The sequence below is a fragment of the Mycena indigotica genome (genome assembly GCF_014461135.1).
Source record: "Mycena indigotica strain 171206Taipei chromosome Unknown Mind.scaff0011, whole genome shotgun sequence".
Taxonomy (NCBI): Eukaryota; Fungi; Basidiomycota; class Agaricomycetes; order Agaricales; family Mycenaceae; genus Mycena; species Mycena indigotica.
In genome coordinates this window covers 1,653,135-1,667,598 of record NW_023503010.1, presented here as the reverse complement: position 1 = coordinate 1,667,598, position 14,464 = coordinate 1,653,135, and the positions used below count along the sequence as shown (strand labels likewise).

Here is a 14,464-nt window from a genome sequence, read left to right as displayed (position 1 = left end):
ATAAGTACAAGGGGTCTCGCGCGCGTGACGCGGGAGACATGGACCTTGCGTGGCCTGCATTTGAAGTACTAATTGACATTTAATTTTGAACACGCAATTCATTCAGCGCTCATATGTAGAATACTGAGATATACATGGGTAACTAATGAAATGCTCGTGCCAGTGCGACCTTTGCAGCATCTAACACACCCACCATTCTGCGTCCATTCTGAGATGGCAAAGTCTAGGAACTAGATGATTATAGTCTGCACCCTGGCCTGCAATTTTAACGACATCTAGCACTACGAACCCATTAGAGAAAGGAAGTTGTTTCGTGATGTCTTGTTGTCCGGTTGAATACGGGGAGAACAAGCCAGCAAGAGTGCACTGTGAACTTGGCTCATCGCAAATGATAGGCTTTGGGTATGGTAGTCAAAGATGAGAGCCACGGCATCTTCGAGATGTCGCTGCATCATCGCAAGGATGCTGTTTTTGAGAGCAATGTACCCCGCCATGAAGTCCTTATCCATACTACTTAGTAAGGTGCCTTAGAAATTTTTCTCAGCCTGACTACAGAGCTGGTTTCATTGGTATCAGCAAGCATGATACAAGAAGGTCATCACCTTTTGAAAGATGGTCAGTGGGCCCGCACAAGTGACTCGGTACTGTAAGTAAAAGAAGGCAAGCGTTCCGACGGGCCGACAAAGAAAGTACATCACATATCACATATGACGTCAGTTGTTTGTACATGTTTGTTTTTGTCAGATTACGTGACGAATTTCCAGTCTCCAGGACCTAGCTTAGCGCAAGGTAACTTAACGTCTTATAATCACTGTCAGTATAAAAGACTGTACATACATATTATCAGGTTCCAGACCGATGACGTTCTTTCACGAGGTGCACTGCCACCTTACACTCACGTTGACCGTCTCCGTCATTACCCACCACCCAACTCGGTGACCCCAGCCCTCGCCACCTTCTCCTCTCCTGAACAAAGCGTCAGGGTGTCGAGATGCAGCGACACTCGACACTTCACCAGCAGATGGAGGCAGCCAATGACCTCGCTGCTCTGGCTAATGTCTCCGACGACGCTCTCGTTACATGCCTTCGGGAACGATTCCTCTCTGACACGATATACACCCGAATTGGCTCGTCCGGCCTCGTTGCTCTCAACCCCCACAAATACGTGCCATCCAGTGGGGACTCCATTCTGCACAAGTATGCCGCCGAATACCGCGACACCAGCGAAGACAAGCAACCACTGCCCCCTCATATATTTCAGCTTGCCAACAACGCATACTACCACATGCGTCGCACTGCCCAGGACCAATCAATAATTTTCAGGTTCTTTTAGTATCAGCTGCAAAGTTTCCTTGACCAATTTTTTTTCGCAGTGGAGAGACGGGTAGCGGCAAGTCAGAGAACTACCGACTAGCTATCAAGACAATCCTCGAGCTCAGTGTTAGCAATCCTGGCAAGAAGGGTGCCAAGCTTGCAACGCAGGTGCCTGCCGCTGAATTTGTACTCGAGGCTTTCGCTCATGCTCGAACGCTATTCAATCCTAACGCCTCTCGCGTCGGAAAATACACCGAGCTCCAGTTCAGTGACCGTGGCCGCCTTCATGGTGTCAAAACCCTCGACTACCTTCTCGAACGTAATCGGGTTGCGGGGGCCCCAAATGGAGAACGAAACTTCCATATCTTCTACTACCTTGTTGCTGGGGCAACTCCGGAAGAGCGACAGCATCTGCACCTTTTCGACAAAACCACGTATCGTTATCTTGGTCAGCATCGTGGAGCTGCTTCTCCCAACGCCCGACCCAATGACGATGCATTGCGGTTTGAACAACTCAAGATGGCCCTCAAAACCATCGGCTTCTCGAAGCGGCATGTAGCCCAAACTTGCCAACTCGTCGCGGCCATCCTCCACCTTGGCAACCTGGAGTTTACCATTGACCGTCATCGAAACGAGGATGCTGCCGTCGTGCGGAACACGGATGTCTGCGAGATCGTTGCTGACTTCTTTGGTATCCACGCTCACGAGCTCGAGACGTCACTGTCTCTGAAGACCAAACTTGTCAAAAAAGAGTTGTGCACAGTCTTCCTCGATCCTGACGGTGCTGCAGACAATCGAGATGATCTTGCCAAAAGCCTTTACTCTCTTCTGTTTTCATGGCTCAACGAACACATTAATCAACGTTTGTGCCGCGAGGACTACGTGACTTTCGTGGGTCTCTTCGACATCCCTGGTCCCCAAAACATGTCTTCCCGTCCCAACTCTCTCGACCAGTTTTGCATCAATTTTGCGAATGAGAGAGTACAGAACTGGACTCAGCACCGACTCTTCGAAGCTCATGTTGCAGAATACACCGCTGAAGGCCTGATTCCTCGATGGATCCCTGCTAGTATCCCATACTTTGACAATGCTGAGTGCATCCGACTACTGCAGAATAAACCCGGTGGTCTTATTCACATAATCGATGATCAGGCACGTAGAGCACCCAAAAAGACTAATCACACAATGGTCGAGGCTTTCCAAAAGCGCTGGGGCAACCACTCGTCTTTCAAATCTGGTGGTAGTCTCGATCGCTCGGGTTTCCCTACATTTACGATTAATCACTTCAATGGGCCAGTCACGTATAGCGCCGAAAACTTCTTGGAACGTAACACCGAAGGAATGAACCCCGATTTCGTCAGCCTTTTACGTGGCACGATGAACCCCTTCGTCAAAGGCCTGTTCAATTCCAAGACGATCAATCTTCAAGCGCATCCTCGCAATGAAGACACTATCGTGGCGGCGCAACAAAGCGTCAAGCCAATGCGCGCTCCTTCAACTAGACGGAAGAATACTGTTCGCAGGGTTGGTGTGGCTACGTCGCCTGGCGCGCCTGATATTCCGGAGGAGGAAGACACAGTCGCAGATCCCAGCTCTTCCGCCATCGCCGGCGATTTCCGTGCTTCGCTAGACCTCGTCTTTGCGACTCTCGAGGAAACACAATCTTGGCACGTCTTCTGCATCAATCCTAATGACTCCCAGCTACCCAATCAACTCGAAGGTCGTAGTGTCAAGGGTCAAGTTCGAAGTGCCGGCCTCACCCAAATTGCCCAGCGCAACAAAACGGTGTGGGAGGTTGGGATGTTGATCGAGGAGTTTTCTGAGCGTTATGCCATTGCATTGGAAGCAGTGGGCGTTGTCGAAGGGTCGGCGAGGGAACGGGTCGAACAATCTAGAACCGCGTTCGGTTTAGATGAGAGGGACATTGTGTTGGGAATGCACAAGGTGAGCTCATTATCGAAGCTAAGCTGCTTAACATCTTTCTGTAGGTATACCTCACACAAATCTCCTTCCACAAGTTGGAGGATTACCTTCGATCACGGGACGTTGAAGAGCAGAAACGGAATCGCATTCGAGAGGCTGAAATCGAAGGGGGTCTAGATCCTCGCGGTGTTTCTTCTGATCCATACGCGCCGTACCCTTCCTCGCCTATGGATGCGGATACAAGTCCCTGGGACGGTTATGGGGATAACACTTCAAATCAGGCACTTCCTCTGGTTGCGAACGCGTCACCTTTCCAGCGAGCGGATCTCTACGAGAGAGACGAAGATGGATACGACGAACAAAAATCCCTTCGAGGTCCTGATTCGGACTTTGATGCGCGGAGCCGATTCACATCCCATGTCGACGCGGAATCCATGTCCAACTTCGGTAGCGAAAGCTATGCCCCTTCCAGGAATATGTTTGGCGCAGCTGATGGGAAGGGGGCGCCGCTTCTCGATAAGGACGCCCTCGCGGGGGAAATACAAGAAGGAGAGACGACGGAAATTCTCAAAGAGTCAAGTGCGAGGCGTCGTTGGGTCACTCTCTGCTGGATCTTAACGTGGTGGATACCCAATCCCTGCCTCACATATCTGGGTCGCATGAAACGTATGGATGTGAGACAAGCATGGCGCGAGAAGCTTGCCCTCAATCTCCTCATTTGGTTTATGTGCTTATGCACTGCTTTCGTCATCGTCTATCTCGGCCGCCTAATCTGCCCAACGGAACACGTATTCAGTCAATCGGAACTAGCTTCACACAGCTACACCCTTAACGCGAATAATGTGTATACTTCGGTGCGCGGAGAGGTTTTCGATCTTAACACTATCACTTCGCTTCATACCCGGACTGTTAGTGTGGTGCCGGCCAGGACCATTCTCAAGACGTATGGCGGAACCAGCGCAGACAATATCTTCCCCGTTCAGGTTCGTCTCTGTCCGTTTTTTTTCAAGACCTTATTATTTCGCAGGTTAGTGCATTATGTAACGGGGTGGACGGCGGCGTCAGCCCTTATGTGGTGTTCTCGACGACAAACAACACAGATCAAAATGCCCAATACCACGACTTTCGGTTTTTCACAAATGATTCACGTCCCGACTGGTACTTCGAATCTATGGTACAAATGCGTTGGATGGCTCGTCGCGGATGGATTGGTTTAACTCCGAAAGAGATCCGAACCAAGGCCAACAACGGCAGCTCGATCGGTGTATACGATGGCATTGTTTATGACCTAACTGGTTATGTCCAGAATCCCAGAGGGTTACGAGCTCCCCCAGGCCAAAATTCTCCTTCCGCCGACACCAACTTCATGTCGGATAAGGTCGTCGATATCTTCAGACTCAATGCTGGTGGAGATGTCACCAAGGACATAAACAACCTTGTCAACAACGGTGCCTTAAAACCAGAACAACTTGCTCGACAGAAAGTCTGCCTGCGTAACTTGTTTGCCATCGGCAGGGTCGATGCGCGACAATCCGCCAAATGCATTTTCTCGACATACCTCCTCCTTATCATCTCCATTATTATGGTTTCCGTCATAGGGTTCAAGTTCCTTGCTTCCATCAGTCTCGCAGGTGTAAGGGCACCAGAGGATCACGACAAATTCGTCATTTGTCAGGTTCCGTGCTACACCGAAGGAGATGCTTCTCTTAGGAAGACGATTGATTCGCTTGCACAACTCAAGTACGACGACAAACGCAAACTTCTCGTCGTTATCTGTGACGGCATGATTGTCGGATCCGGCAACGATAGGCCCACCCCACGTATTGTCCTCGACATCCTTGGTGCTGACCCCAACCTCGATCCTGAACCTCTTAGCTTCCTCTCCCTCGGCGAGGGTGCAAAGCAGCATAATATGGGCAAGGTTTACTCAGGTCTCTATGAGTGCAAAGGGCACGTCGTTCCATACCTTGTTGTTGTGAAAGTGGGCAAGCCGACGGAACGATCGCGACCCGGCAATCGTGGTAAACGTGACTCTCAGATGCTGGTCATGCATTTTTTGAACAAGGTCTGTCATTGATTTTATCTGCTCGCTCTAGTGTCATAACGGAGCCAAGGTTCATTTCAATTCCCCAATGAACCCTCTCGAACTAGAGATGTATCATCAAATCAAGAATGTGATTGGTGTCAATCCAACGTTCTACGAATACCTGTTCACCATTGATGCTGACACGACCGTGGATCAGTTTTCCGTCAATCGCCTTATTTCTTCGTTGGTGCCGTGCCTATAGTTGTCTAACCGATTCTAATCACATTTAGGATGATCCACGATAAGAAGCTACTTGGCGTGTGTGGAGAAACGCAGCTGGCTAACGCAAAGCAGTCAATCATAACAATGATGCAGGTTTGTTGCTTCCCTATCTTGCGGAGGGACGCTCAGTGACATCAGGTCTACGAATACTTTATTTCGCATAACATGGCCAAAGCCTTCGAATCTCTGTTTGGCTCCGTTACCTGTCTTCCTGGATGTTTTACCTTGTTTCGCCTTCGAACCCCAGACACCCACAAGCCTCTTCTCATCTCAAATCAACTTATTCAAGACTACTCTGAAAATCGTGTCGACACGCTCCATATGAAAAATTTGCTTCACCTTGGAGAAGATCGTTACCTTACAACACTCCTTTTGAAACACTTCCCTACATTCAAGACACAATTTGTCCGGGATGCACACGCCTACACGGTTGCGCCAGATGACTGGAAGATCCTTCTATCACAGCGTCGGCGTTGGATCAATTCGACAGTGCACAACCTGGGGGAGCTTGTATTCCTTGAGCAGCTCTGCGGATTCTGCTGTTTCTCAATGCGTTTCATTGTGATGATAGATTTGGTTTCAACCTTGACCCAACCAGTCACAGTCGCATATGTAAGTAGACACACGCCAGTCACCATCTCACACTCTTACATTTTCCTTGAAGATTGCCTACCTTGTTTATTTGGTCGTCGCTGAGCACGAGCAAATTCAAACCATATCTCTGGTCATGATTATTGCGATATATGCCATTCAAGCCGCTGTCTTCATCCTTCGACGAAAATGGGATATGATAGGGTGGATGTTCTTCTACATCCTGGCAATTCCTGTCTTCTCTCTTCTCCTTCCGCTCTACTCTTTTTGGAGAATGGACGACTTCTCTTGGGGCCAGACACGTGTCGTGTTAGGAGAGTCTGGGAAGAAAATGATTGTTCACGTATGTCCATGTGGAAATATTTCAATCCTCAACTAATTCAAGTCAGGATGAAGGCAAATTCGATCCTCGTGTCATTCCACTCAAGTCATGGAACGACTACGTATGTCTCTATCAAGCGCTCTTCCAACTTCTGATTGTTGTGCACAGGAAAACGAGTTGTGGGACAAGGAATCCAATCACAGCATTGGTTCATGGGTTCCACCACCGCGTATGAAGAATGACGCCTACGCTGAGTCGCGCACAGCATCGATATACGGCCGCGAAACGACATATGAGCCATCGCAAATTGGCGGATATGCACCAGTGCATTACCCACCGCCAGGGTATCAGTCTGGTCGTAACACGCCTCAGTCGATGTTTAACCCCCTCGCCGAATCTCGACCCATGACCAACTATCTCGATGTCCCCTTCACGCAAACAAGCAGCCCTGGCGATTTAGATTTGCCTGCCAACACTCCAAGTGAAGCGGAATTGGAACGTGCAGTCCAACAGATTCTTAGCACGGCCGACCTGAACACGATCACAAAGCGCGAGATTCGAAGGCGCTTAGAAGCTCATTTTGGACAAGACTTGTCGGTACGAAAGGCCACAATCAACGCGTCGATCGACCGCATCCTGCTCAGTCATGCTTGATCGGTGCTTCTGATGTATCTTCACTTTTTCATTCCTTCTACCATGGACTCTTTCGCTACTGCATGCTGCTACACATTATATTCATCATCGTGGACCTGGACATTTTATTACAATAGTAATCAACAAATAGATAGATTGCATGGCAATAAGGACTAAGGTTAGAGACAATTGGTTCACAGACCTGAGCTAGAAATCTGGCACTGCAAATAGGCTCAATGTTAAAAATCTATTTGGTTCTTCTACTAGGCGCAATGGCAACGGCGGCTGGGAGATGGGAGTCTGATTGACAGCCCATATGGCAGACCACATGGTGGACCCAATGGTTCCAATGGCAGCCAGCTTTTCTTCATCTAAACTCTTTATGCAAAATACATATATGAGAGGGGATAAGGCCGCAAGCGGCAGAGAGCCGAACCGTGACCCCTTGCTGGTCATATGTCATACTTTCTTGCTGTTCTCAGACTTGAAATTTCCTCAAAGACTACAAGGACATATAGATATTTCATTTTTATATATTACCAACAGATCAACTGGCTGCACCAGGATTAGTGAGTGTCAAGATGGCAGGTCAATATGGCAAGAGACTGCAGTTCCCACCAGAAGATGTAGCCTGTTGAGAGCAGATCCACACACTCGCCTACCCCTCTCTGTCTGGACTTCCAGTTTATATTTGTTATATCGTAGTTATATAATCTAGTGCTTCTTCGTTCCCTCTTCCATCCAGCCAGCCTGTTTCTACATAGCCTAACCCTGGTACATATAAAAAACTGCAAATTGCATGAGCTAATCTCCATCGTCTAGGTGGTGGATAGGATAGGATAGGATAGAATTACCATGGTGTTGTAAAAACAATGTTTTGGAGCACCAGGAATACAATTTCTGAGTCTGTGAGAAGAGGTCCAATTAATGACGTAGACAGCGGCTGAACGAATTTGCTCAATATCAGTCTACGTCATAGACACTGCCTCATAGGCTGTCAGCAGTGATGACATATTTTGGTCATACATGCTCTACTCAGACTTAACTGCAACCAAAATTACCCTTTGAAGACTACTTATTTGTCCTCAACACTTTAGATGGTCTTATGAAAAGGTATTTGTAAAATGTGCATTAGTGTCTGAGCAGTCCATCAAACTAGTTTTGTGTAGAAGTTACAAGTTTATGCAAAACCTGCATACCTGGCCCCAGGTACTTATTATTAGAGGCATGGACAGTTGGTTGTTGTTGCCTAAAGGCTCCAGAGGCTGAGCATGCACCCTGTTGCATAGTGTGGTCAAAGGGTGGTATCAGTGGTCTGAGACTCTAATGTGCACTTAGTTGGCATGTGCTTTGTTAATCCATAGTTGTTGTCAGACTTCGGGTCGGGCTGTGCAAGGATTCTCCTAAGAATGCATGCCCGGAACAGAACAGACGGATCATCGGGCCTGCAAGCAGAGCGAGCAGGGTAGATCGGCACCAAGAGGGCCCATTAACTTGGTCCCTTGGCGTGGTTGGTGGTCGAAGGTTCGAATCAGGTCGTGTTGGGCCCGATGAGTTGGTGATTCCTCCTTGCACAGAGAGAAGTAGTTCTTCAGACGATCTAAGTGATAGAGTACATGGTACACTATCACGTGTAACGTGACGTGTTTTATATATCCGAGCCTGCAAAGGGGTGATTGGACACCCTAGCCTCTTCTGCTCCTCCTCGCCCCTATTCCTGGCCACAGAGGGGACGATCGTACATCCCTTGCGGGCCAGGCGCTACTCCTAACCTCCTAGCACTCCTCCCCAGTCCCCTGGTGTTGAGTTGGGCTTGGCAACGGCTCGACGCATCGTTCTCGGTCACGTGCTTCCCACGTGTGCGTTCCTCCTACTGGGGCGCCTGTTCCCCGTCATCACATGCTGTGTGTTTTGGGCCGCGATGGCCCAACACCAGCGCCGGAGTGGACGGGCCGGGTCTTATCCGTGACAGTTGTAGCTTTGTTAACCTATAGTTGGGGCAAAGCAGTTGTTATGAATTTGGAACAAATCATGGATATCCCGCCAATAGTAGTCAGTGACACTAAGCAATTGCCAGCTAGCTATGGTAAGGACAAGCCATAGCTAGCGATAGATAAGATGGTGAGCAACATGTGTAAAGTGGGCAAAATACTGTTTATTATACCATTATGACCTCTGAGTTCTATCATTGTGACTTTTGTGTCTTTGATACCAAATTTGACGTGTCTTGCTTTTCCACTCTGCGGCTGCTGCATTTCAACCCACCCACCTTCCCCTCACATGGCTTTGGGGTGGTCTGTCTCCTGCTATAATCCAGAGTTGTGCTGAGTGGGGCCACCATGACCACTCCTGATCCGGCCTTTGGCCTGGGTCCTTCTCCTGGTTTGGTGGTATATATTCAGAGGGAGCAGAGAGAAAAGGGTAACAGTCCAAATTGATTGGTATGGCAACATCATGTGACTGCGTCCCAAAAAGGATAATCAAAAACACTGCCACTCCCAATTTGGGGTTGCTGGTTTTCATCTTCACATAGAGAGCCGAAACTTCGGTTCGGCAATCAAAGACTAGTATTTCATATGCTGTATATGGACATGTACAGACTTGGATATAGCTGCAACTTGGTGTCTCAGACCAATTCAGCCTGAGAAGGTAACTCGAAGACATAATACTCCTGCAAAGGCCTCACCATGCAACCCAGTCCAAGTCTGACTCTGGCCTGGCTCACTGAAGGTCAGAGGAGATGATTTTGGAGGGCTGTTTTAAAATTTACAATATTACATTGGAATCAAAAATCATGCATCAGATGATATGAATACAGTCAATATGCAAGGGCAACCCTGGAGACTCCGACGAAAGCCTAGCAGGGGAGGATCCAAAGAGAAGAAACTCTAAGGGTCCACCTGCTAGGGTGCCAACTATATACTGGTTATCCGTAACTGCCAACATAGAGCATAGAAGGCCTGAGCAGTGTTGCAGGCTCTGTCCCAAGGTGACTGTTAGGAGGGTCTTGACGGATCGGTGATTGTGCGGGCGAAGGAGGCTGAGAACGAAGGACAGGGTGGGTCGGAGCGTCCGAGGGGGCGCTGGTTGGATGCATCTCGGATGCGCTTGGATAGTCCGAAGGAAGCAGGGGTTCCCCTGACATCACCCCCCCTTTGAATGCAGCATCCCAATGCATAACACGGAAGGGCAGCGAGTCGAAAGTTGCTGAGGCGATGTGTCGCGGTTTACCTGGGTGTCATATCCGTGCATCTGTCAAGAGCCGCGGTCCGCGGGCCGGTCACAGTCCGCCGGGCTCCAGCCCGATCCAATCCGGTCGCTCCGGCGACCTTGTACTCTGTATGTCTTTCGCCTTGTTACTTATACCTCCATATGTCCTTATGCTTGTTACTTTCCATATGCACTCCGTACCTTGTACTTACTTATGGTCTTCCCTTTCTACTTACTTGTAGTATTTAAGCAGCTAAAGTAGCTACGGTACTTTAGCTTGATTATAAACGTTACTTGCACTCCTCCTCTGTGTGGAACAACTCCGACTACTCTCCTCTCTTCTCTTGTCCTTCAACCGGACTTCCCTCCGCTCGCGGACCTTGTCCGCTCCGACTCCGCTCCGGTCCGGTTGGTCTTGTGTTCATTCGTGTCAGGCAGCTACTGGCTTGTTAGCTATAGTAGAAACCCCCCTCTGTTCTGCACGGCACTTGACAGTATAATCAAGCTCATCTGTCTGGCTCTGTTTTTTCCTCATGTCTCATGACAATTCCCAACAACATGTCTCACCCCCCAACAAACCTCGTCGGTTTCCGACTCGTCCGGGATGGCCTCAACAGTCGTCTCCTCCGGCTCCTCTGGTTAACTTCTACAAGGGCCTAAATCTACGAGTCCAAGCTGATCGACGTTCTTCTACTCTGTTTTCTTTATTTCCCCCTGGGAATCTTTACAACACCCCTCCTGCTTTCCATGCTCCTATTCAGCAACCAATTTTGCCCTCTCCGTTGCCTCAAGGCGCTTCGTATATCACTTTGCGCCCTTCAGCACGTCAGTCCTTAGAACCTAACTTTGGACGATGCTCCGCTCCTCACCCCTCGACTTATATGGATCCACCTGTTCCGCCTCTCCCAGTCAACAATCCTATTCGGCAGTTCAATGCTGATGTCTCTGGCTTGCGTGGAACCCTTCCGGCTGAACTGGCTCAGGAAATACCAGATCACAACCGGTTTACCCAAATCGATGAGGAGGTAGAGCAACAAGGTGAAACCATTCCTCCTCCTGTTGAAACAGAGGAGCAACATGGTACTGGTTCTGGCCCTACTAATCCTGGTGGGCCAGGTGGAAATGGCCCTGGTTTGCCTAGCGGTCGTAACAGCCCGCTTGGTGAAGGTCCTGGTTGCCCTGGAGGTCCAGATGGTTCTGACGGACCTGACAGTCCGGGTGGTGGCGGTGGCCCAGGAGGTGGCCCCGGCAGACCCGGCAAACCTGGTGGTCCTGGCAGTGGTGGTCCTGGAGGCGGAGGTCCTCCGGGAGGTAATCCGCCTGGTGGTCCGGGTGCCCCTCCGGCACCTAGGGGACCTACTGATGGAGAGAGAATGGCAGCTAGCATCGTTTCTGTTCTGGCTGCCCTGGCTGCTGCGATCAACACTATGTCGCAAAATCAGGCCATGGCTCAACAATTCTCCCTTAAAATGTCTCGAAACGGAAAGTCCAATCTCCGTAACCCAGAGCCTTTCAAAGGCTCTGAACCTTTAAAGCTTCGTCCTTTCCTCACTCAATGCTATTTGCATTTTGCTGAACGTCCCTCTGAGTTCACTACGGACTCGGAGAAGATTGTCTACATCCTCTCTTACCTTCAAGGTAATGCCTTGTCGTGGTTCGAACCCCAGCTGTTCAGCGACAATCCGGACTCCGTTCTGTACTGGGACGGTAATTTGGAGCTCTTCCTATCAGAGCTTCAGGCTACGTTCGGTCCGTCTGATCCGGTTGGTGACGCGGTGACGCACTTGCTCACCAAAATGAGCAAGAAGCTGAGAAATGAGAGAGCCTTCCAAAAAAGCATTAACTGCAACCCAAAGGCTAACAGCTGACTTTTATGACTGACTGACTGGGACTGAGCAGAGAGAAACTGGGAGAACAGAACTGAGAGAAGACTTTGAGACTTTTGGGGAGGGAGCGAAACTCTGCTTCAAGCTATCCTACTACAAGGCTTATATATGCTAACTGCTACTATTAGGGACAGGAACAAGGGACAGGAACAAGGACAAGGGAAAGGAACAAGGACAAGGAACAGAAATGAACAGAAAATAGGGAAAGGCACCTGTGTGACGCGCGTGACATGTGATGTGACAGTCGCGACAACCACGTGACGAGCCTGGCTTGTCACCTCCTCCCAACTGAAAAGATGACTATCCACGGTCATCCTAGAAGAGACTGATGAGTGAGTAAGAGGGAAAGAGTGATGGTGGAGCATTAATGATTGTTGGTTAAGCGAGGGATTATAATCGGGGCTGTGTAGCAGTCAATCAGAGTTCGATTGGGTCGCCCATGGAGTCGCCGCGTGATGTGTCAATGTCTGCCCAGTCCGACTCGGAATCCAATTCCATGTCGGACTGGTCATCCATCAGCTCATCTCATGATGATGGACAATAGATCGGGGATTTGGGCGAATAGACAGGAGAGTCGGGGCTGAAGCATGGGGAGTGACAGTGAGTGGCCGAGGTTGATGCGCGACTGGGACAAATACTGTCCTCGTGTTCATTTGAGTGACAGGTCCAGCATTGGAAATGACAGTCCTTGGCAACGTGTGTGGCACTGTCACAAAAGTGGCAACGATTGGGCACGTCCCAGGGCCCCAGGTCCGACAGAGAAGGTGCTTCGATGACCTCCGGCACTGGTGAGCCAGGCAGCAGGTTGGGAAGTGATGCCGGTGTCAGCGATCCTGCGGTTGCAGGGGTCGGCAAGTGATGAGTTGAGGGGAAGAACTCCGGATCATCAATGTACAGTGACGTGCGTGGGGGCGCCGGGGAGACCGAATGACGTGGGAAAGCAAGGTGCCGGCGGGGTTTGGACTTGTTGGCATACGCGTCGCGGGATTGCCTCTGCCTCGGCAGGGTGAGAGTCGTAGTAAGCCATCATTCGGTTGTGGATGGTTCCTTGGCGGGCGCCAACGTCCATGGGTAAGTAATCCCCGTTGGGCAGGACATAGCGTTCTGCAGCGTTGTATTTGACATACCCTATGGCCACATGCACGCGGCTGGTTCGACAGGTGAATTTACCGTGACCACGACTGCCACAGTATGCGCAAGTAGGTGGGCCAGAGCACTACCTATTGCTGATTCTATGCAAAAGATGCTGGCAATTGCTTACCAGGCTAATGCAAAAGATGTCAGGCCTCTTGTATTTGCTGATTTTCTCAATGGAACTGATGCATATGACTAATGTTTTGACCTATTATGTCAGATAAATCACCTTTTCTTTAGGCCGATGACTCGGTAAGTAATATTGGAGACTTGATAGGACAGAAACAAGAAAATAAATAATGGCTTAAGTAGGATTGATCTAACAGGATTCAGCTATCAAAAGCAGTGATGGCAATCAAAAATTGTTCCACATTAGTCAAAATACCTTATTGCCATCAATCCCATCAATGATATCATCCCCCAGGTGCTAAAAACATAGTAATACTTCTTTAAATAATATATCCTAGGCCCTTGCCATCATCTTTTGCATTAGCCTGGTAGGCAGTGGCCATCATCTTTTGCATAGATGGAGCTATATGAGCCAGAGCAGGCTGGAGATGCGTGTGCCGCGGGGGAGTCGGTAACCAAGCGTGATGGGAGGGATGAACGGTCTGCGCGGATCTTCAAGAGTTCTGCCGAAATTTGTGCGCAGAAGTCGGGGTCACCGGCAAGCCGTCCCCGCGATGGAACGGACACCTCAGTGTTGCTGAGTGCGAGTGCGAGCACGACGTGTCGACGGGGCGGAAGGCATCTTGGGCTGTAGCTGTTTCGAGGGGAGAGTGTGCGGCGGAGCTGTAGCAGAGCGGGGAACGATGAGATAAGACTTTTCTTGTCGATTCTGTGTGTCAGGGGAACCTCCCTTTCGGCCCGGAGACGCGCCCGATTCCGGTCCGATTCCGGTTCCAACTCCGGTCCGGCCCTCCATCTCGCCCGCACAATCACCGATCCGTCAACGCCCTGCCGACGGTCGCCCTGGGACCTCGCCTGCGACACCGCCCAAGCCTTCTGTGCCCGACAGCGGCAGCTACGGACAAGCAGTATATAGTCAGCTACCTAGCAGGCGGACCCTCAGAGTTTCTTCTCTTTGGATCCTCCCCTGCTAGGACCTTGATCTCAGGCCTCCGGGGTTGCCCTTACAGCAGA

The 14,464-nt window shown here is 49.9% G+C and overlaps 1 protein-coding gene across 1 annotated transcript; it reads left to right on the top strand.

Annotated features, from left to right (window-relative positions):
- Nucleotides 1-991: 991 nt before the first annotated feature.
- MIND_01168800 (Glycosyltransferase family 2 protein) lies at nucleotides 992-7,112 on the top strand (the record flags this gene model as incomplete). Its single annotated transcript, XM_037368208.1, has 10 exons — nucleotides 992-1,323; nucleotides 1,374-3,258; nucleotides 3,303-4,220; nucleotides 4,265-5,302; nucleotides 5,352-5,506; nucleotides 5,554-5,638; nucleotides 5,684-6,157; nucleotides 6,210-6,479; nucleotides 6,526-6,579; nucleotides 6,627-7,112. The coding sequence occupies 10 exons, from the start codon at nucleotides 992-994 to the stop codon at nucleotides 7,110-7,112; spliced, it is 5,697 nt and encodes a 1,898-aa protein (XP_037215134.1).
- Between the last annotated feature and the right edge of the window lie 7,352 nt (nucleotides 7,113-14,464).